This window comes from Capricornis sumatraensis, chromosome 5 (genome assembly GCF_032405125.1).
Source record: "Capricornis sumatraensis isolate serow.1 chromosome 5, serow.2, whole genome shotgun sequence".
NCBI classification, from domain to species: domain Eukaryota; kingdom Metazoa; phylum Chordata; class Mammalia; order Artiodactyla; family Bovidae; genus Capricornis; species Capricornis sumatraensis.
The window spans coordinates 117,710,220-117,730,843 of record NC_091073.1 but is presented as its reverse complement, the minus strand read 5'-3'; the positions used below and the strand labels follow the sequence as shown (position 1 = coordinate 117,730,843).

Genomic DNA, 20,624 nt, shown 5'->3' with positions numbered 1-20,624 from the left:
AAAAAAAAATTCTAAAGGAATTTCTTAAAATTTTACGGAATATGGGGTTTTCTCTCCTTTGTTACTAAAAATCAAAGAAAATCTCTCCCACGACATTTCAGAAGGAAGGGGAGCTGTTGCTTCACACCATCACTCCCTGAGCATCAGAGAACAGAGAGGGCGTGGTCCGTTTATTCTGGAAATCCCATGGTCTGTGTACCAGAAAGAGAGCTTTTGTGGATGAGGTCATGGGTAGGGGGAGGAGAGGGGTTTGTCTTGGCCAAAGCTGTGAAAATAGTGACCTTTGGAATTCACTATTCTCAAAAAAACAAAACAAAACAAAACAAAACCCTACACTGGAGCAAAGCATGAAAGAGATCTGGAGAGTCCGAAGTGACCAGTGAGTCCATGGGCTGCTTCCTCCTTGGTGGGTCAAAGCAATGGCTAAAAATCTCAGGGAAGTTTTCCAGCTCTGAATTCTCCTGTAATAACTTTCATACACTCTGTGGAAAATTCAAAATAATGAGAGTTTTTAAACAACTGTTGGAAGACACTGAGAGTGACCAAGTACAGGGAGAGGCTATGGGGAACTTGACACTTCACTCAGGGGCCATGTGGCTGTCACATGTATGTGGTTCCCCCTGAGAGCACGTCCCCATCCTGCTGATCCAGGATGCGCTCAAGCAGAAATTCACAGGGACCTGAGAGTAAGAGGATGGAGTTTGGGGGCAGCCAGAGAGGGTAGATATTGACGGAGATGCCCACAGAGGGCACGGGTGGGAGCATGAGCAATTCTGTATAAAAACTCCCTTCAAGTCTTTGGATGACCCAGGAACTGCGGTCTCTAAAGGGTCCAGGGGAGACGTTTTGGAAGGATGAATAAGCTGGTCAGAGATTTCAGCAGTTGCCCTCAGCAGCAAAGACAGAATTTTAGATTCTAGTCCACCAAGTAGTCCACTGAAATACTAGTGGGAGTAAAGATCCCCTCAGGACTAAGGGACTTGCCCTGAAAGAGCAAAACTGGAACAGTTCCTTGCTAACGACATTAATCCTTCCCAGGTTAAGTTCAAAGACATTGACCAGTAATTTAAGTGCCTGCTGGAGCAAACCCAGGATCCTTCAGAAGAGCATAATAATATCCCGAGTCTCTACAACATGCTATGGACAATATCCTTTAAACTATTAAAAGTTCTTATTTTCTAACACAAAGGTAGAAAGTTATAAAACTTCCCTCTACACATGTTTACCTGCATCTTATTATGTTTTGTGTGTTCTCTTTTCACTATCACTCAGTTTAGGATATTTTGCAAATTCTTTGTGATATCTTTTATCTCTCATGGATATTAAGGAGAATGTATTTAATTTCCAAATATTTGAGTATTTTCTAGAAATTGCAGTATCCAGTATGGTAGACACTAGCCATATGTGGTTATTGGGAATTTGGAATATAGCTATACCTGGGAAACTGAACTTTTATTTCATGATAATTTGTTTTAATTTAAATTTAAACACTGAAACACGGTAAAATATTTTACTGTTCAACACAGTTCTGTTGTTTGGGTAGAAATACACTTCACTCTAACTGTTGTTTCACGTATTATTCTTGTATTGCAATGTAAACCTTGGGCACATTTACCATTTCTAGTGTCAGAACATAATAAACACATCATCACTGATTTAGTCGATGTCTGAAGACTGTTTCCCTTTAAACAATCTTCCTAATGAGTGTTGTGGTACTTTTATGAACACTTTGTGTAGACAACATGGGTTACAGTGATACAGAGCTACATTTAGTTGGTTATTAAATTTAAATCTTGATGATTATTTTACTTATAATAGATTCCGATTAAGTTTTAGTTAAAAGTAAGCATGGGGAAAATTTAAGCTTCAAAATGAAGGCATGATATTGGTGCAGAATGAATGGAGATGACAAAGCAGGTACTAAACTGGAACAGGAGAGAGAAAAAGAGCCGGGAAGATGTTTTACAACATTCACCATGAATGGTAATTGCAGTGTGCTGCAGTGCAGTGAAACCAAGAAAAAAGAAACAAAAGGTGTTAGAGATCTTTTCAATCAATACATACAGGGTTTGATAAAAGGGTTCCTTTTAGCCATCAAAAACAGACTTGACAAAACTAGTAACGGAAGCCAGAATTGAATGGCCAACAAAAAACACTCTGGACGGCTTTTAACAGACTCAGGACTTGCAACTTGGACCAGCTATAAAACAACTTGGATTATTGTGTGAAAAAAAACATTTTCAATTGGAGAGATGATGAAAAATATTATTACTTTGGTTATGCAAAGTTTTCTTGCAAATGTTTAAAGAAAAAACTAAAAATGCTAATGTATACAAAACATGAAAGACCTTCTACCAAATAATTGCCCAGAGAAGAAAAGACCTTTAAAATAATATCAAAGATTAGTGGACTTAAAGTTTTAAAAATTGCAAGTCTTTTTCTTTAGAGCTACATGAGAAGTGTTACTTTAGACACAATCGACATAACACTCTGAGTATGTCTTTATTTTCTTCTCTATGTGATATTTGACTTGCTCAGTTCTTGCCTGATTGTGTCACAACCTCTTCATTTAGCTGTGCTTAGTCGCCACTGCAGATGGTGACTGCAGCCATGAAGTTAAAAGACGCTTACTCCTTGGAAGAAAAGTTATGATCAACCTAGATAGCATATTGAAAAGCAGAGACATTACTTTGCCAACAAAGGTCCATCTAGTCAAGGCTATGGTTTTTCCAGTGGTCATGTATAGATGTGAGAGTTGGACTGTGAAGAAAGCTGAGCGCCGAAGAACTGATGCTTTTGAACTGTGGTGTTGGAGAAGACTCTTGAGAGTCCCTTGGACTGCAAGGAGATCCAGCCAGGAGATCTCCTTCTGAAGGAGATCAGCCATGGGATTTGTTTGGAGCTGAAACTCCAGTACTTTGGCCACCTCGTGCAAAGAGCTGACTCATTGGAAAATACTCTGATGCTGGGAGGGGTTGGAGGCAGGAGGAGAAGGGGATGACAGAGTATGAGATGGCTGGATGGCATCACTGACTCAATGGACATGAGTTTGAACAAACTTCAGAGGTTGGTGATGGACAGGGAAGGCTGACATGCTGCAGTCCATGTGATTGCAAAGAGTTGGACACGACTGAGCAACTGAACTGAACTGACCAGGCTGAATGCCTTGTTTATTGTTTGGAAATGACTGACTACACAGCATCAGTAAATTGGTTAAAAAAAAAAAAAAAAAAGACAGACACCGGAGTGGGAGACTCTTCTGCTGCATTAATAATATACATATATTATCTATCTATCTATCTGTATTGATATATAAGTATATATATATATATATATATATATATATATATATATATATATATATATAAGTGCACCCCATGGACTGCAGCACACCAGGCTTCCCTGTCCTTCACCTTCTCCTGGAGCTTGCTCAAACTCATGTCCATTGAGTGAGTGATGCCATGCACCATCTCATCCTTTGTTGTTCCCTTATCCTCCTGCCTTCAATCTTTCCCAGCATCAGGCTCTTTTCTAATGAGTCAGTTCTTTGCAACAGGTGGCCAAAGTATTGGCCCTTCAGCTTCAGCTTCAGTCCTTCCAAAGAATATTCAGGCTGTTTTCCTTTAGGTTTGACTGATGTGATCTCTGTGTAGCCCAAGGGTCTCTCAAGAGTCTTCTCCAACACCACAGTTCAAAAGCATCAATTCTTTTGTGATCAGCCTTCTTTACAGTCCAACTCTCACATCCATACATGACTACTGGAAAACTCATAGCTTTCTCTATACAGACCTTTGTTGGCAAAGCGATATCTTTGCTGTTTAATACACTGTCTAGATTTGTCATACCTTTCCTTCCATGGAGCAAGCATCTTCTAATTTCATGGCTGCAGTCATCAACCACAGTAATTTTGGAACCCAAGAAAAGAAAATCTGTCACTGTTTCTAGTTTTTCCCTTTCTACTTGAGATGAAGTGATGGGACCAGATGCCATGATCTTTGTATTTTGAATGTTGAGTTTTAAGCCAGCTTTTCCACTCTCCTCTTTTACTCTCATCAAGAGGCTGTTTAGTTACTCTTCGATTTCTGGCATAAGAGTGGCATCATCTGTGTATCTGAAGTGATTGATATTTTCTTGGCAATCTTGATTCCAGCTTGTGCTTCATCCAGCCCAGCATTTCTCATGATGTTCTCCACATATAAGTAAAGTAAACAGGGTGACAGCATACAGCCTTGTCGTACTCGTTTCCCAATTTTGAACCAGTCTGTTGTTCCATGCAAGGTTCTAACTGCTGCTTCTTGACCCACAAACAGATTTCTCAGGAGACAGGTGAGGATGTCTGGTATTCCCAACTCTTGAAGATCACAGTTTGTTGTGATCCACACAGTCAAAGTCTTCACCATAGTCAATGAAGCAGAATTAGATGTTTTTCTTGAACTCCCTTGCTTTCTCTATGATCCAACGGATGTTGGCAATTTGATATCTGGTTACTCTGCTTTTTGTAAACCCAGCATGGAAAATTGTAAATATTATTATATATTTATTATATATGTGTATATATATCATGCATATCTTTTTAAAAAGTCATGTGCCTTCAGTATCAGGGAAGGGAGCCAAATCCTTGGTAATTAGTAAAGCTAGTGGAGGTGATAGAATTCTGGCCAAACTCTTTAAAATTCTGAAAGATGATGTTGTTAATGTGCTGCACTCAGTGTGCCAGCAAATCTGGAAAACTCAGCAATCGCCACAGGATTGGGAAAGGTCAGTTTTCATTCCAATCTCAAAGAAAGTGAGTGCTAAAGTATGGCGAATAATTACATTGAATATATTTCAATCCATTCTTGGATGTGTCTCAGGGACATTTACACTGCACATTCTTATTACAAAACAAGTATTCATGTACCCATGTTCACATTATTTTGATGAAATGATTAAAGTAATGAGATGGGAAATAAATAGCAGAACGATTTTCTTTGTCTCATCTACAGCATTAACCTGGGATGCAAGTATAAGAATAACTGAATGTATTTATACTGAAAATTACCACTGCAGCTAGCTTATTTTCTTTTTTCATCTTAAGCCTGAATTTAATTTTCTTTGAGGGGTATGCATGGTTCTTTGGTTGAATATTTGCTTGTGTTGTAATACAATACAACACAAGTTTTAATATAATAAATACAATATTACATTATTAATTAACAATTTCTTATAATTTACATTATAATATTACATTACTAATGCAATATTTATTGTAATACAATAAAGTTGTAATACAATAGCATGTTAAATTCACACCTAACAATTTTGATTGAGACACTGATGATGAAAACCGTAGAGACCAAGTCCTCCCACATTCTGCAGAGTGAAACAGAATCTGTCCACTCAGAGTGACTGCCTCTGCTGGAGCCCTGTGCTTCTTTGCCAAGTGCTTCTCATATCTTTGAGCCTTTGCTAAATTCCCAGGTGGCTCAGATGGTAAAGTGTCTGCCTACTATGGGGGAGACCTGGGTTCAATCCCTGGGTCAAGAAGATCCTCTGGAGAAGGACATGGTGACCCACTCCAGTACTCTTGCCTGGAAAATCCCATGGACAAAGGAGCATGGTAGGCTATAGTCCATGGGGTCACAAAGAGTCGGACACAACTGAGTGACTTCACTTCACTTTAGCGACGGAACAACAACAGCAATATTTTCTTTCCAATAGTATGTTAGTTTCTACCGTACAGCAAAGTGAGGCAGCTATAGATAGATAGCAGCTGTGTTAAAGGTATAGTCCTGTTTGTTTGGGGGAAGTCAGGGCAAGGCATATGTCCTCTTTTGGACAGAATGGGTGAGGGCATGGAGAAGATGATTTTAAGATGACCAAGCAAGGAGAGTTGGCATAGGTCACATGTGACCTCCAGACCATGTTGGAAGAACATGGGAATGTGCTTGGGGAAAGCCTATAGTTACTAGGTGAAGAGGACCCATTGGAAGAGGAGAAAAGGGACAGGCATGTCTCTATTTTATCCATAGATTTAAAAGAATTTTTGTAGAAGGAAAGCCACAATGGTCTCAGAAACCTTGGTTACACATAATTTCTACCAGTACATAATGATGAATCCAAGGAGAATGTAGACTTTGACTGACAGAGGGGTTGAGAATGTGGCTCAAACCTTCCGGGGGAAAAAGGGGATGGGAGATGTCTGGAGGGTGGACAAAGTCTACGCCAAAATCATCTTGGACTTTCACAAAAAAAACTGAAATTCATCCCTGTGTTCTTAGAAGGAGTAGTGGTGCTCTCCAAGGGGCGGTGGAGGGGGGGAATTCAATTTGCACAAATATGAGAGAACAGAAAATTTTTATTAAAATAACAATAAGCAAACAATTCATCTGCATGGGGCAGCTGTTAGTTTCACAGGAAAAAGAGAGAACTGGTTATTCAGCAAACTGGTTGTTGTTGGTCGAAGATTTCCTACAGATACATCTGAATACACCAAGCATTATTCTCTTATCTGTTGAATATCTTTTGGGACTTTTGGCATTTCAAGTAGTTGAGTTCTGAAAAATCTATTTGCCAGAGAACTCTTTGTTCATAATGGTCAGTTGATAAGGAACACTTTGAGGCCTTCAGTAAAATTATAAGTGAACAAATTTTCACTCATCTAGAAGGATTTCTATCAGTACCTCCTTCTGTAAGTTTAACTAAAGGAAAGAATTGATGTTTCTAATAAACTAAAAGGGTAAGATGATCAGCGCCGTCTAAAGACAAAATAAGTGAGAAAAGCTGTAGGGGAAGATCACCCACCAATCTAGAAAGAATCTAGAGGAGAAATCTCATCTAGGGATAAAGAGAGAAAGCTCAGGGGCATCTTCTTTGGTCTCCTGCATTCTCTGTCTTGGTGTCTCTGAGAAAGAATTCACAAATAGGGAGCATCAATACTTTCTGTTTCAGAGTTTCACAAGTTGAGAATTTATCCCTTCCCTGTTAAATCAATCAAACATATACCAATTATCAATAGTGAACTTACTCTCCTTAGCCCTGAGAGTCTCAGAGAAAAGGGAGAATTCTCTGAGTTACATGGGGCAGGACCACCCGAAAATATGCAGGAAATATAGACTTATTTTCATGAAGTTTAATCCTTAAACAGAGAAAAAAAACCTTGTAACACATTAAGGATGATTTCAAGTATCTTATTCTGACTCAAAACATCATCTCTGGCTGTTTGCTGCCTTGAAATCCAGTAAGCTTCCCTTTCTGCCAATTGCCTTTCCATTTCCACCTTCTGCTCTTGCTGTTCTAGTTCATCCTTCAGCTTTCTGATTTCCTCTTCGAACTCCTGTTTTATCTGAGCTTTCGCTCTCTCAAGCTCTGCTCTGTAATATTCTTGTAACACTTGGATTTGCTTCTGAATCTCCTCCTCGGTCTTCTGATACCGGCTATTCGTGTAGTATCTCCCCTTGCACTTGTCCACCACATCCTGGACCAGGGTCAGCAGCTGCTCCCTCTGGTCCTCCTGCTCAGCTCCTGTGGCCTTGTTGTTGAAAACACAGTAGCGATTTCTGAACTTGCGAATCAGCTCTTGGATGGCTCTAGGAGCTTGTTTTAAGTAATCATGGAAATCCATGCCATCTAAGTCATCTTTCCGGGTGAATAAGAGAATCATGTGTTCCCTAGCTCTCTCTCCAAACATCGTCAGGATCTTCTCTGTGGCTTTCTGGTCTTCCAGTGTGTAACGGCCCAGTGGGATGACCAGGAGCAGAGCGTGAGGCCCTGGGGAGGTCAGCACCATGCAGCGGGTAATCTCCTTGACAGTCTCAGCATCTGGGGCCTCCGTGTCAAAGAGGCCAGGTGTGTCCACGACGACAACTTCTCTCCCCTTCCAGGTGCTGCTTCCTTTCTCACAGTGCTTGGTGATGGATACAGCCGAAAAGCTAGACAGAAACACTTTCTTTCTGAGGATGTTGTTTCCTGTTGCGCTTTTTCCTGCCCCAGTTTTACCCACTAAGACAAGTCTCAGCTGGGAATTTCCGGAGTTTGCAAGCCCTGGAACATAAGGAAACAGAAGATCCAGTGTTTGAATGAACTTCAAATGTCTCCCCTGCAAGGCTCCTGCCCACTGAATAAATATTCAACCCTGAATATTCATTGGAAGGACTGATGCTGAAGCTGAAGCTCCAATACTTTGGCCACCTGATGCAAAGAGCAGACTCACTGGAAAAGATTCTAATGCTGGGAAAGGTTGAAGGCAAAAGGAGAAGGGGGTGGCAGAGGATAAAATGGCTAGACAGTATCACCAAATCAATGGACATGAATTTGAGCAAACTCCAGGAGAGAGTGGAGGACAGAGGATCCTGGCAAGCTGCACTCCATGGGCATGACTTAGCAACTGAACAGGAATAACAACAGATATTTTTCAGGATCCCTTTCAGCTCTTACTCTGATCTTGTGGAAGCAAACAGCTCATAGAGGAGGAAACAATGTGATTCAGAAGAGGATTCTGAGTTGCTACCAGAAGCTGTTCTTCATAAGATAGGAGGTAACACAAAACTGATTGTGCATATTCGACTTCCTAGGAAAGTTGAAAGTTAATATCAGAGCAGTAGAGCACAGCAATTGAAACTTGAATTTAAACACCAAATCATCTACCAGCTCTTTCTGTGCTGGTATTTAGCAAGTCTCTGCATATCTCTGCAATGTCAAAGTCCTCTGGATTTGTCAGGCATAGACCCAGGACCAGAGGGAAGGCAACTGACAATCACACTTGAAAGCTTGTTTTTCTGAGAAAGCAAACTTTGCTGTCGGGCCCTTGAACTTAAGGGTCTGATTTCTGCACGAGGAATTCTATGTTATATTTACTCATTTCTGCTTTGAGACAATGCCTACATTATCCCATGTACAACATCATAGACATTGTTACCAACTCCAGGTTATTTTCAGAGCCATCACCATTCACCCAGGTCCTCAGACTGGAAAGCTAGGAGTCACCCTTGACTCCTCTCTTTCCCCACTTTCCAGACCCAGCCTATCAGCATGTTCTCTTGGCTCCAAATCTGTTCGCCTGTCTCTGGTTTGAATATCATCATTCCAGTCCAGATTCCATCACCACCGCTGCCTCAGCAGTCTCCTAACAGATGTCTCCACATCTGCTTTGTCCCTTTCAGTCTATTCTGTGAGGTGGGCTAACCTTGAAAAAATATCAGTCAAATAGGACCAGGAACTTGCAAAAACCCCTCCTGTGATGTCCAGAAAAATCTGTAGTTAATCTCCATCTCCCACACACTTTCTGATGAAGTGTTTGCTGCTCCCTGAATCCCTAAGGCAGAGTTTTCCCCATTTCAGAACCAGAATCCTGGGATAAAAGAAGTAAATTTCCCAGTGCTGCAAACACTGGATATGGGATGGCTAAGATTTATCTAAGACAAAATGTACATAAGAATTCAGAGTATTCTTAATAGTTAGCTTCACAAGAGAAGCTCCAACCTAAGGAGATCCCAGGGCATTGGTTGGCCTTAGAGAGAGGGTGTAGGAAATTCATGGCCTGGCAGTGAAAAGGCACCAAGGCCAGTGCCAACACCACAACCATTGGCCAGTGCTGATAACGAATGGATGGCAACCTCTGAAGATGGCAGCCATAGCCATGAAGGAGTCCATCTCTGCACTCGTGCCTCTTGGGAAGGTGGATTCTCAGCTCCTCTCATCAGGATGCTGAGTCTGTTTCTCCAACCCTTCAGTCTGACTGTGCCATGTGACTTGCTTTGGATCATAGGATCATGGAAACATGGTTATGCAGAGAATCCAAAAGCACTGACACATTGTGGTTTGCCTTCTCTCTGATTTTTGGAACCCTACACCTGCCCTGGACTAGCCTACTTGATGAGGGACACAAGGCCCTGTTACCCTGTCTGCCTGGCCAACCCAGAGCTTGCTGATCACCAGACACATCTGTGAGGCTATCCAAGATTCTTGTGTTGCATCCTGAACCACCAGCTGAGCACCCACACATGAGTCAGTCTGGCTGAGATTAGCCAGGTTGGTCCAGACCCAAGCACAGCCCAAATGAGTGACCCTCAAAATTAAGAGTCAAGTAAATTGTTGCTGTTTTAGGTTCCTAAATTGCAGAGTGATTTGCTGAACCAGCAAAAGCTCAAATGATAGAATCTATTCCTAGGACAAAGGGGTAGAGGGAGGGTTATATGAGAAAGGGAGTGATCAGTCTGTTAAGTTTGTTGCTTAGAGTGAGGCCACTGGGAACAAGGAAATTAGGGGCCTGAATGAGGCATTGATCACCCCCATGTTCCTTCTTCCCAGTCCTCTCGGGCCGAAGAGAGGGGCAGAGAAACCACCTGGGAGGCCACAACCCCTGATTCGTGTGCCCACATGGCAGGAAGTAGCAAGTAAGAAACCTGATCAAGCCCGGGAGCAGTCAGGGTACTGGAACTCTTCTCCTGCTCGCTGTTAAGCTACATCACAAGGAAGATGCAGAGAGGGTGGAGAGAATGAGAGAGCAGAGCAAATGAAGGGAAACTGAGAAATGTGGTTGAAGATGTTTTGCTCTTATACAGGTTGGCTGGATGACAGGGCAGGAGAGTCCCAGCTCTCCCCACCAAGCCTGGCTGCCCTTCCCAAGCAGCGTCTCACCGTGGCTGGTCCTGGGGTCACTGAGGTACTGGGATGCCATTGTGGTTTGGATTCCTGGGAATAAAGAGACAGAACTGTTATGTCAGGGACATGCAGAACAAATGGGAAACATCGACCTCCTGTAAACAACATCTTCTGTTTATTCATAAACTTGCTAGTTGATCTCTCTTCTATTTCTCAATACTTAATTCTGCTCTCAGTCTCATTTTCAGACTGCCAAACTTCTTTACACAGATGTTAGTGCTTCAGGTGCTTCCTTGGCACTGGTTCTGGGTGCCCTTCCCTCCTCTATTCAATTATTGCTCTGAATGCCGTTTATATGTAGTCTGCAGCCTGGACCCTTCCCAGTGTTACAACCTTTTCTATCCCAGTCAAATTCTCCATTTGGCAATTTTGTGGGCATCTCAAACCGATTTGGACAAAATGAAACCCTGACTTCCACCCCCAGCCTGGTTCGAATTTCAGTAAGTGGCATCACAAAATGGCTCATGAAGAACCTCGGGGTCATCTCTCAAACACTTCTTTCCTCACTTGCTCACAGTCCATCACCAAATCCTATAGGTTTTAGTTCCCCAAATGAAAAATTATCCATTTCTCCCCATCTCCATGTGAATCCAATCCTATCATTTGATTGCAATGTAGTAGGCTCCCAAATGATACTGTATCTTCAATTCCTCCTCTACTCAATAGTCAGATGCCTTTTTAAAATTTATAATCAAAGGATAATTGCTTTACAGCATTGGGTTGGTTTCTACCAAACATCAACATGAATCAGTCATAGGTTTACCATGTTCGCTCCAACTTGAACATCCCTCCCACCTCCCTCCACATCCTGCCCCTCTAGGTTGTTACTGAGCCCCATTTTCAGGTCCCTGAGTCATACAGCAAATTCCCATTGGCTACCTATTTTATATATGGTAATTATATTTCCATGTTACTCTCTCTATACATAGTCAGATGCCTTTTTGATATTTGGCTTTTTTTCCCATTAGATTTTCTAATGGATTGCTTTTGTTTTTTTTATTTTTCAAATAGTTGAAAGCCCTTGGAATGATCCCAAAGGCCTTGCACGATCAATTTCTCTCTCAAAAAGCTTTAATCATACTGGCCTCCTCAGTGTCCCCTGAGTCCTCTAAGCTCCCCTCAGCTCCTAGGTCTTTGAGGAGCACTTGCCCCTCCCCAGAGCACTCCCACCCCCATCCAATGGCCAACTGGTTTCTGCTCAGCGCTTAGGCGTCAGTGTTTTGTTATTTCTCCAGAGGGGTCTCTCCACCCACATCATCAACCAACAAGACAGGTTTTGTTCTAACTACACCCAAGAGTTTCTATAGAATACATACCACGATAGGAAGTGGTTTGATTTTTTTTACTGTCTCCTTGTAGACTGCTAGCTTTGTGATGGTGAACCGTCTGTGTCTTGCATACCCCCTTGTTCCTGAGGAAAAAAGCACAGTATTGGACAAAGCATGGATCTCAAAAAATGTTTGTTTAATAAATTAATTGATTAAAAAATATCCCACTGTTTCTTGCCTCCTCTGTGACTGAGCTTTATATCTTGCTTGCATCTGACTGTGAAAAAAACTTATCTTTTCTTTATTAAAAACACATTGCTCTTGAAACATGGCATTACATTTTAGATGTTTTATTTTCTCACTACCTTCTAAGGTTGGACAATGGAGAAAGCCATGTGAAGAATTCTTAGCACAGCAGATTTTAACTAGAACAGGCTGAAAATGCTATTTGCTAAAGATAGAGTCATCTGGTAGAAATGCATCAAATACAAATCTGAAACACTTTCTTTTGAAAGTTGATTAGGAATAAGAGTAGGAAACAGCTTCTTACAAACTGGGAGGTGAAATCACAGAATTTTAAAGAATAAGCTTTGTTCATAAAGCTGATATTGGTTGTGGGCGTTAGGAGAAGGAGTAAGATACCAGAAATAGGAACACACAAGGTTTTGGTTATTTCTTAAAGTCTGCTGTCCAGTCTGTGGACTCTGTCTTCAGCATTCTTTAATGCTGTTCTGTTTATCCTAGTTCAGATATTAAACCAGAGAACTGACCTTGTCTACACACTGACACTGGATGGCTGAATTCTCCTCCTACTGTTTAAGGAACAGGGATCAGTTGGTTCCCTGTTTCTCCTGAATGGTAGACAGTAATATGGGTTGGTGTCTCCCTCCTCCTGTCTTCCAGAAGCTTCTCTTCCCCAACTCGGGGTGAGGCCCAGGAAGAGGCTGTCCCTGAGGAGGCAGGTCCAAAGGGGCAGCTCTGAGCAGAGAGTTAACTGGGTAACAGACTCACTGGTCCTGCTCTGTGTGCTGGTTTTGCAACAGGGGAAGTGCTGAGCTGTGCCTCTTACATCTCCTCGAGCTCTTCTCACCACCAGCTTCCCACAGAATGAATTCTGTCTGCTTGGTCAATGCTAATCCTGAAAACTTCAAGTTTTCTTATAAATTCTATGAATGGTGAGAGGAACCATTTGTTTGTACAAGAATCCTCTGAGCCATCACCATGGAAAGAGGCATCAATTTGTAGGGCTCGGCCTTCAAAACAGATAACAGCCTAAAATCATCAAAAACAGCAAAGAGAAACCCAATGAGACATATATTTCGAGAGCAAGTTTGCAAGGAGGTTTAAGATATAGATCCAGGGGAGGAGTCCACGTCCATCAGATCACACATTTCCCTCCCTCCCTCTCACCCTCACAAACACACTTCTTCCCTTACCTAGAAAATCTGGGGCCGGCTCCCTTCTCTTACTTTGAAGACAAGGCTGAACCAGGAGGTGCTGCAAAGCTATTAAAAGGAGGAGGCAGGAGGAGACAGGAAGTGAGGGCGGAGCCATCCAAACTCTCGCAAAAGACCTGCTGCCCCTGTGATCATCTAGGAGAGTTAGAACTCTTTGCAAAGATGAAACTGTTTTCTGTGGTTCCGTAAGGTTGCCCTGAGCCACATGGGTTACTGAGCTCATGAAATGTAAGGAGTGTAATTGAAGAACTGAATTTTACATTTTATTCCAAATTGTTTAATTGAAAGTTACAGTTGAATGGCCACACCTGCCTAGTCACTACCATATTAGACCATGCAGAGAGTACAAAAGGGAGGTAAACAAGATGGGGCATGCTGTGAAAGTTGAGAAAAAACTACTGGGTCAAAACCAGAGTGCTGATGCTCAGAGTCTGGCCAAGATGGCCGGGCAGGAAGACCCTGAGCGCAACTCCTCCTATGGCCACGCCAGAATTATAAGCATCTAGAAAATAACTATGATCTAAGAACTAGTAGAAAAGATTTTCCACAGCTAAAGGTAAAAAGAAGAAACCACAACAAGACAGATAGGAGCGAGTAAGGTCAAGACCCACATCCCTAGGTAGGCGACTTGCAAATGGGAAGATAATCAGAACAGAGGTTTTCCCCAAGGAGCAAGGGATTGGGCCCCACTTCAGGCTCCCCAGAGAGGGGGGGTCCTGTAGAAGAAAGGTGACCCACCAAAATATCTGACTTTGTTATGTCATTGCTATGTTGTGTCTGGCTCTTTGTGACCCCATGGACTGTAGTCCGCCAGGCTCCTCTGTCCATGGGATTCTGCAGGCAAGAATCCTGGAGTGGGCAACCATTCCCTGCTCTGGGGGACCTTCCTGACCCAGGGATCGAATGCACGTGTTCTGCATTGTGGGCAGATTCTTTACAACTGAGCCACCTGAGAAGCCCCAAAACATGCAACTTTGCAGGCTACAGGGCTTACACATGGGAGAGCGAGAAGGCATGGAAAGCTGACAGCCCACTCTCAAAGGGCGTGGACAAAAATCTCTCATGCTCTGAGACCCAGTGCAGAAGCAGTAATATGACAGGTGCCTGAGGGAGACCCATTGCTGATCTTGGAGAGCCGCCCAGAGAGGCAGGAGGCAACTGTATATATATATATATGTTCATGGTTTGGAAGAATCAGTATTGTGAAAATGTCTGTCATGATACTGTTCTATACTATCCAAAGTTATCTACAGACTCAATGCAATTTCTATCAAGTAACCAATGGAATTTTCACAGAATTAGAACACAAAATTTTACTATTTGTATGGGAACACAAATGACCCTGGATAGCTAAAACAATCTTGCCAATAAAATGAACAACATGGAAGAAGTGGACAAATTCTAGGAAAGGTACAATCTCCCAACAGTGAACCAGGAAAAGATCAAATATATGAATACACCAATAACCAGTTCTATAGTCTCTCTATTGTGAAATCTAACCCAGTCTCCCACTTGACAGGTGGCGATACTGGTAACAATCCACCTGCAATGCAGGAGACCCAGGTTGAGAAGACCCCCTGGAGAAGGAAATGGCTACCTACTACAGTATTCTGGCCTGGAGAATTCCATGGACTGTATAGTCCATGGGTTCACAAAGACTCGGATACAACCGAGGGACTTTCACTTTCACAATAACTAATCATGAAACTGAATGTGTTATTCAGACCAAGAAACAAAGTCCAGGACCAGATGGCTTCACAAGTGAATTCTACCAAACATTTATGAAAATGTTAACAGCTATCTTTCTCAAATGATTTAAAAAAATTGCAGAGGAAGAAATACTTCTGAACTCATTGTATGAGGCCAGCATCACTCTGATATCAAAATCAGAAAAGATAACACACAAAAAGAAAAGTATAGGCCAATATCACTGATGAATATATATGCAAATGTCCTCAACAAAATATTAACAAACCATGCCGGGCTTTCACTCTTGAGTCACCTTCTGCATCTCTTAGATGGTGCCTGCATGCCACTCCCCTGCCCTGCCTGGCTGGGCCCTCCTCTTCCAGGGACCAGGCAATGGGTGGGCAAGGGGTCGATGGGTTAAAGGGACGCTGGCCTGGAGGTAGGCTGCCTCTGCCCACAGCACCTTATCCCCTCAGTCCCGCCATGGTGGAAGATGCTCCTTGAAGGCAGGTTGTGTGTGGGTGGCCCAGAATCAAGCGGTTGGGAAAAGTTTCTTGACCCAGAAATCACAGAGAGCTATTCCAAAGTAGAAGGAATGCACTCAAACTAGCTTGGCCTGAAGGTAGAAAGTGAGATGAGAGTCCTTCACCAGTTGCATTGAGAAATATAGAGCTCCTGTGTGAATTCGCCAATCTGATTTCTTGCTCAGGGAGGCTGGAACATCTATCTCCAGAAATGTCTTTGAAAAATAAAAACCAAGATAACCTTTCATCTGAGGACTCCGTTAAAGGAAATAACCAATGCAGGTCTCCATGTAGGATCCCCCTGGAGCATGAAGAGGAATAAAATAACAACTTTCAGCAATTTGAGACCAATGATCAATGCAGACCTCATCCTAGGGCCCACTTGAAGCCTTAAGAGAAACCAGATACTAACTTCAGGCAATTTGCCACAAAACCTACAGTTTCCAGTGCAATCCAACCAAACCCCAAAATATCATTTTTGGTTTCCTTCCTGTTTTGCAGTGGCTCCCAAAATGCACTCTGGAGGAAAACATTTTAGGGGATGTGATGTCTGTCTTGATTGTGGGCATCTTGTTGGTGCCCCAGCCCACTGCTTATTCTCTCTTGCCTGGCCAGGAACATATTGATGGTCTACACACATCTTTTGTCGGCTTCATTTACTTCCTACTGGGGACCTCCATCACATCTCTGTGGGCATTTTGCAGTGTTGTGCCTTATGATCAGTCAGCTGTAGTTGACTGAGAACTGTACGGAGCTGTCTATGATGCTGCCCATGTTGCTCCTTCTTTGGGAATAGTTTCAGGTGGGAGCACATTATTAAGCCAGACATCAGGCAAGATATGTAACACAAGTAGCTATGACATTATAGTTGACAGTACGGTAACCTTGAAGGTTGGAGTGTATCAGGCAGCCATGGGCTCTATCAAGCAGGCTTTGTTTCAGTCTATCCTCAAATGCCTTGCTGAGGGGATTTGTCACCTGTGCCTCCTTCACAGCTGTTACATCTCAGGCCAAGTATCTCCCTGGACTCAGGCTCCTTTGGAGTAATGGCAGGGATCATTCATTACTGAAAGTGAAAGTGTCAGAAGCTCAGTCATGTCTGATTCTTTGTGACCCCATGGACTGTAGCCCACCAGGCTCCTCTGTCCATGAAACTTCTTCAGGCAAGAATACTGGAGTGGGTTGCCATGCCCTCCTCCAGGGGATCTTCCTGACCCAGGGATACAGCCCATGTCTCTTAAGTCTCCTGCATTGGCAGGCACATTCTTTACCACTAGTGCCACCTGGAAAGCCAGATCTCTGGAGAGCCCTATGTAAATTTAAGAATCTGCCCAAGATGTGGGGCTTTCCTGGAAGCTCAGCTGGTAAAGAATCTGCCTGTGATGCAGGAGACTCCTGTTCGATCCCTGGGTTGGAAGATCCCCTGGAGAAGGGAACGGCTACCCACTCTAGTAACATGGCCTAGAGAATTCCATGGATGATGTGGAGAATAAGCTGAATGGATACAGTTATCTCATTTGATACTGTGTTGTCCTCTGAACTGAGTACTGAAATAGGCCTGCTTGTTGGGGTTGGTTTTTCTATGTTTTGGCTCATCCTCTACACTCAGAAGTAAAGACTTCATTGCTTGGCCCAACAAAAGAGCCTGAAATCTTTGAATCCATGTCTGCCTACAAGACCTATCAGGCTAAGTCAGCCATCAAGGTTGTCCACTTTGATTCTGCTTTCTACTACATGAACAGAGAATATTTTAAATGTTCTTTATAAACCTCCCCATTCCCCAATCCAGTCTTAGTAACTTCAGTTCAGTTCAGTCGCTCAGTTACGTCCTACTCTTTGCAACCCCATGGACTGCAGCTCTCCAGGCCTCCCTGTCCATCACCAAATCCCAGAGCTTGCTGAAACTCATGTCCGTTGAGCTGGTGATGCCATCCAATCATTTCATAGGCAGCTCAGAAGAAGGTAGCAAAGAAAAAGATCAAAAGGGAAATAGCCGCTCTCACTGGAATCCAGGATGAAGTTTCAGTGCGACTTTCCCATGATTCCTTAGAGTTCCACACCATTGTGACTGACTGCTGTGCAGCACAGCTTTTAGATCCAGCAGGGATCCACATGATGAAAGAAGTTCTCAGGGTTCATGAGGCCATTGGCATCCAGGTTCTGCTGGCTAAGTGCAATCCCTCTGTGAGGGACTCCCTGGCCCAGGGAGAGTACTGGAGAGATGAAGAGGAAAATCTCTTTTACAGTGCATGTGAGGCATGACTTTTGTAGAAGACTCTCAAAATTTGAAAGATGTGCATGTTCCTAATGGTCTCAGCTTTTCCAGTGATTGAGAGTAGATGGAAGGGAGGAGTACTGTCTAGCCAGTTGTTTAAAATTTCAGGTGTGCAGCATTTTGTACCGTGGACCTGGAAATTGCCATACCCCCCTGCCCCCCCAGGAGATTTTGGCCTTTTGGCTGGACAGAACTGTTCCTTTGAAGCTGATGGCCATCGTCAGTACATAAATGCAGCAGAGCTTTTAGTTAGGCAGAATCAAAAAGAAGAAACTACCGAGGTTTTCAGCTTTCTTGCACATATGGAATTAAATGAGTATCTGTTGAATGGAACTGTAGTTCAGTGCAGTGGCTCAGTCGTGTCTGACTCTTTGCCACCCCGTGAACTGCAGCATGCCAGCCTCCCTGTCCATCACCAACTCCCGGAGTTCACTCAAACTCACATCCATCAAGTCGGTGATGCCATCCAGCCATCTCATCCTCTGTCATCCCCTTTTCCTCCTGCCCCCAAATCCCTCCCAGCATCAGAGTCTTTTCCAATGAGTCAACTCTTCGCATGACCGAAGTACTGGAGTTTTAGCTTTAGCATCAGTCCTTCCATAGAACATCTAGGACTGATCTCCTTTAGGATGGACTGGTTGGATCTCGTTGCAGTCCAAGGGACTCTTAAGAGTCTTCTCCAACTGTAGAGTAGCTCCCAAATTTAATGACCATCTTGTTTTAGGAGATAAGCGTCTGGACTCTTCCTTCCTCGGGAGGTGAAGGGGTAGAGATGGCATTTACATGAGAAGTACTGAAGCCTGTCCCAGGGCTCCCTAGAGAGGGAGTAGAAAGGAAATAGGGAAAGAATACTGTGTCTGCTCCTGTAAGAGCAGGTCAAGAGGCTTCCTGAGTGCAGTTTAGTAATTAGACAAGCTTGTGGGAGAAGGCAATGGCACTCTTGCCTGGAAAATCCCACGGACGGAGGAGCCTGGTGGGCTGCAGTCTATGGGGTCGCTAACAGTCGGATACAACTGAGCGACTTCACTTTCACTTTTCATTTTCATCCATTGGTGAAGGAAATGGTAACCCACTCCAGTATTCTTGCCTGGAGAATCCCAGGGACAGGGGAACCTGATGGGCTGCCATCTATGGGGTTGCACAGAGTCAGACATGACTGAAACGACTTAGCAGTAGCAGTGGTCACTTTGGGCTTCCCTAGTCCTTGTCTCTCTGCCCACCCCACCCCTCCTCCCCACCCCCAGATGGCACTCAGGTCTCTGACAATTCCTTTCAGACAAAGTCTTACCAAGAGTCTAATGGCTGAGCAGGTTTGCAAAATCCTACCAGCCAGCCCCACTTTATACAGAACACTCTTGATGATATATTTGATGCTTTTAGTCAGGCTTTTTGTTTAGGGTAAGTAGGTAAGAAAAGAACTCCTCAAAATCAGCCAGCACAATGAGAATCCTCCCTGTCTCTTCTGTGATCCCTACCTGTCCCTGTTTCTGAGGTCTTCCCATTAAGTGCCATGTGCTTCCCATGGAATCTGTCCTAAACTGCTCTATCTGATGAGCAGTGAGTAACGAGTTGGCCAGGCAAAAGGAAAAATGGTGGCTGGGTAATTTTGTGTAGCCTTTACTTTTTTTTTTTTGGCTGCACTTGGTCTTTGCTGCTGCACCTGGGCTTTTCTCTAGTTGCAGAGACTGGGGCTAATCTCCAGTTGCAGGGAGTGTGGGTTTCTCTTGCTGGGAAGCATGGGCTCTAGGGCATGTGGGCTTCAGTAGTTGTGACACGTGGACTCTAGAGCACAAGCTCAGTACTTGTGGCACACAGGCTTAGTTGCTCTGCAGTATGTGAGATCCTCTCAGACTAGGGATGGAACCTGTGTCTCTTGCATTGGCAGGAGGATTCTTTACCGCTGAGCCACCAGGGAAGCCCATAGGTAGCCTTTTAAATGACCCTGAAGCAAATTGTTCAGGATAGATTGCAAAAAAGCATGATTGACAGCTTCCCTCAAGAATTTATTTATTTAGCAGTGAATTGTTTTTTCCTTCCCATGATATTTTAGCAAGGATCAACTGGAAATTGACAGTCTTTTGCATATTGAGAAGCTGCTGGTCATCTTTATTTACTCCGCAAGAAAAATTTATTGTAACCAATGGAAAAAAATGCACATAAGTGATAGTCTGCTTCCCAAAGAACATCAATATTTAGTCTGTAGATGTTTTTAGTGAAAATAGAGTGAAAGCTTACTGCCATGCACCCTGTTGATGTACAAAGAATACTGATGACACTGACAGCTTTTAACTCTGTGAAACAAGGTGAAAATGAAAGTCACTTAGTCATGTCCAACTTTTTGCGACAGGAATTCTCCAGGCAAGAACACTGGTGTGAGTTGCCATGCCCTTCTCTAGGATGTTTTCCCAACCTAGGGATTGAACTCAAGTCTCCTGTATTGCAGGCTCTTTGGATCATCTAAACCTATTATGTAAGAGGATTTAGAAGCATCACGTTCATACAACCCAGATTCTGTGGGTGGATTATTTATGATAGCTGATCACAGGTTGTGGCATAGCAATATTTCCTTTTCAAAAGCAAGTACATCCAACATTGAAAGCTTACAGTTCTGTATCTGGACTTTCGTGGGTGAAGAAAATAAACAGATTTTCCAAAGTTAGGACTAGGAGACTAGTTTATGCGAAAATGAATAGCACATAATTTTAAACAAATGAGATAAAAATAGAAAAAATGCAACATCATTTTTAACCCACTCCTACATTCTAAAATG

At 43.0% G+C, this 20,624-nt stretch overlaps 1 protein-coding gene and 2 pseudogenes across 1 annotated transcript; 2 read left to right on the top strand and 1 right to left on the bottom strand.

Annotated features, from left to right (window-relative positions):
* Nucleotides 1–7,111: 7,111 nt before the first annotated feature.
* On the bottom strand, nucleotides 7,112–13,365 carry LOC138080286 (GTPase IMAP family member 4-like). The gene is made up of 4 exons (XM_068973241.1): nucleotides 13,346–13,365; nucleotides 11,958–12,052; nucleotides 10,618–10,671; nucleotides 7,112–8,022 (listed from the first exon to the last, which is right to left on the bottom strand). Exons 3-4 carry the CDS (start codon nucleotides 10,655–10,657, stop codon nucleotides 7,112–7,114), a joined length of 951 nt encoding a protein of 316 aa, XP_068829342.1. The 5' UTR covers nucleotides 10,658–10,671; nucleotides 11,958–12,052; nucleotides 13,346–13,365.
* A 2,425-nt stretch (nucleotides 13,366–15,790) lies between these two features.
* On the top strand, nucleotides 15,791–16,896 carry LOC138079789 (sulfate transporter pseudogene; annotated as a pseudogene).
* A 163-nt stretch (nucleotides 16,897–17,059) lies between these two features.
* On the top strand, nucleotides 17,060–17,912 carry LOC138079788 (sulfate transporter-like; annotated as a pseudogene).
* Nucleotides 17,913–20,624: the final 2,712 nt, after the last annotated feature.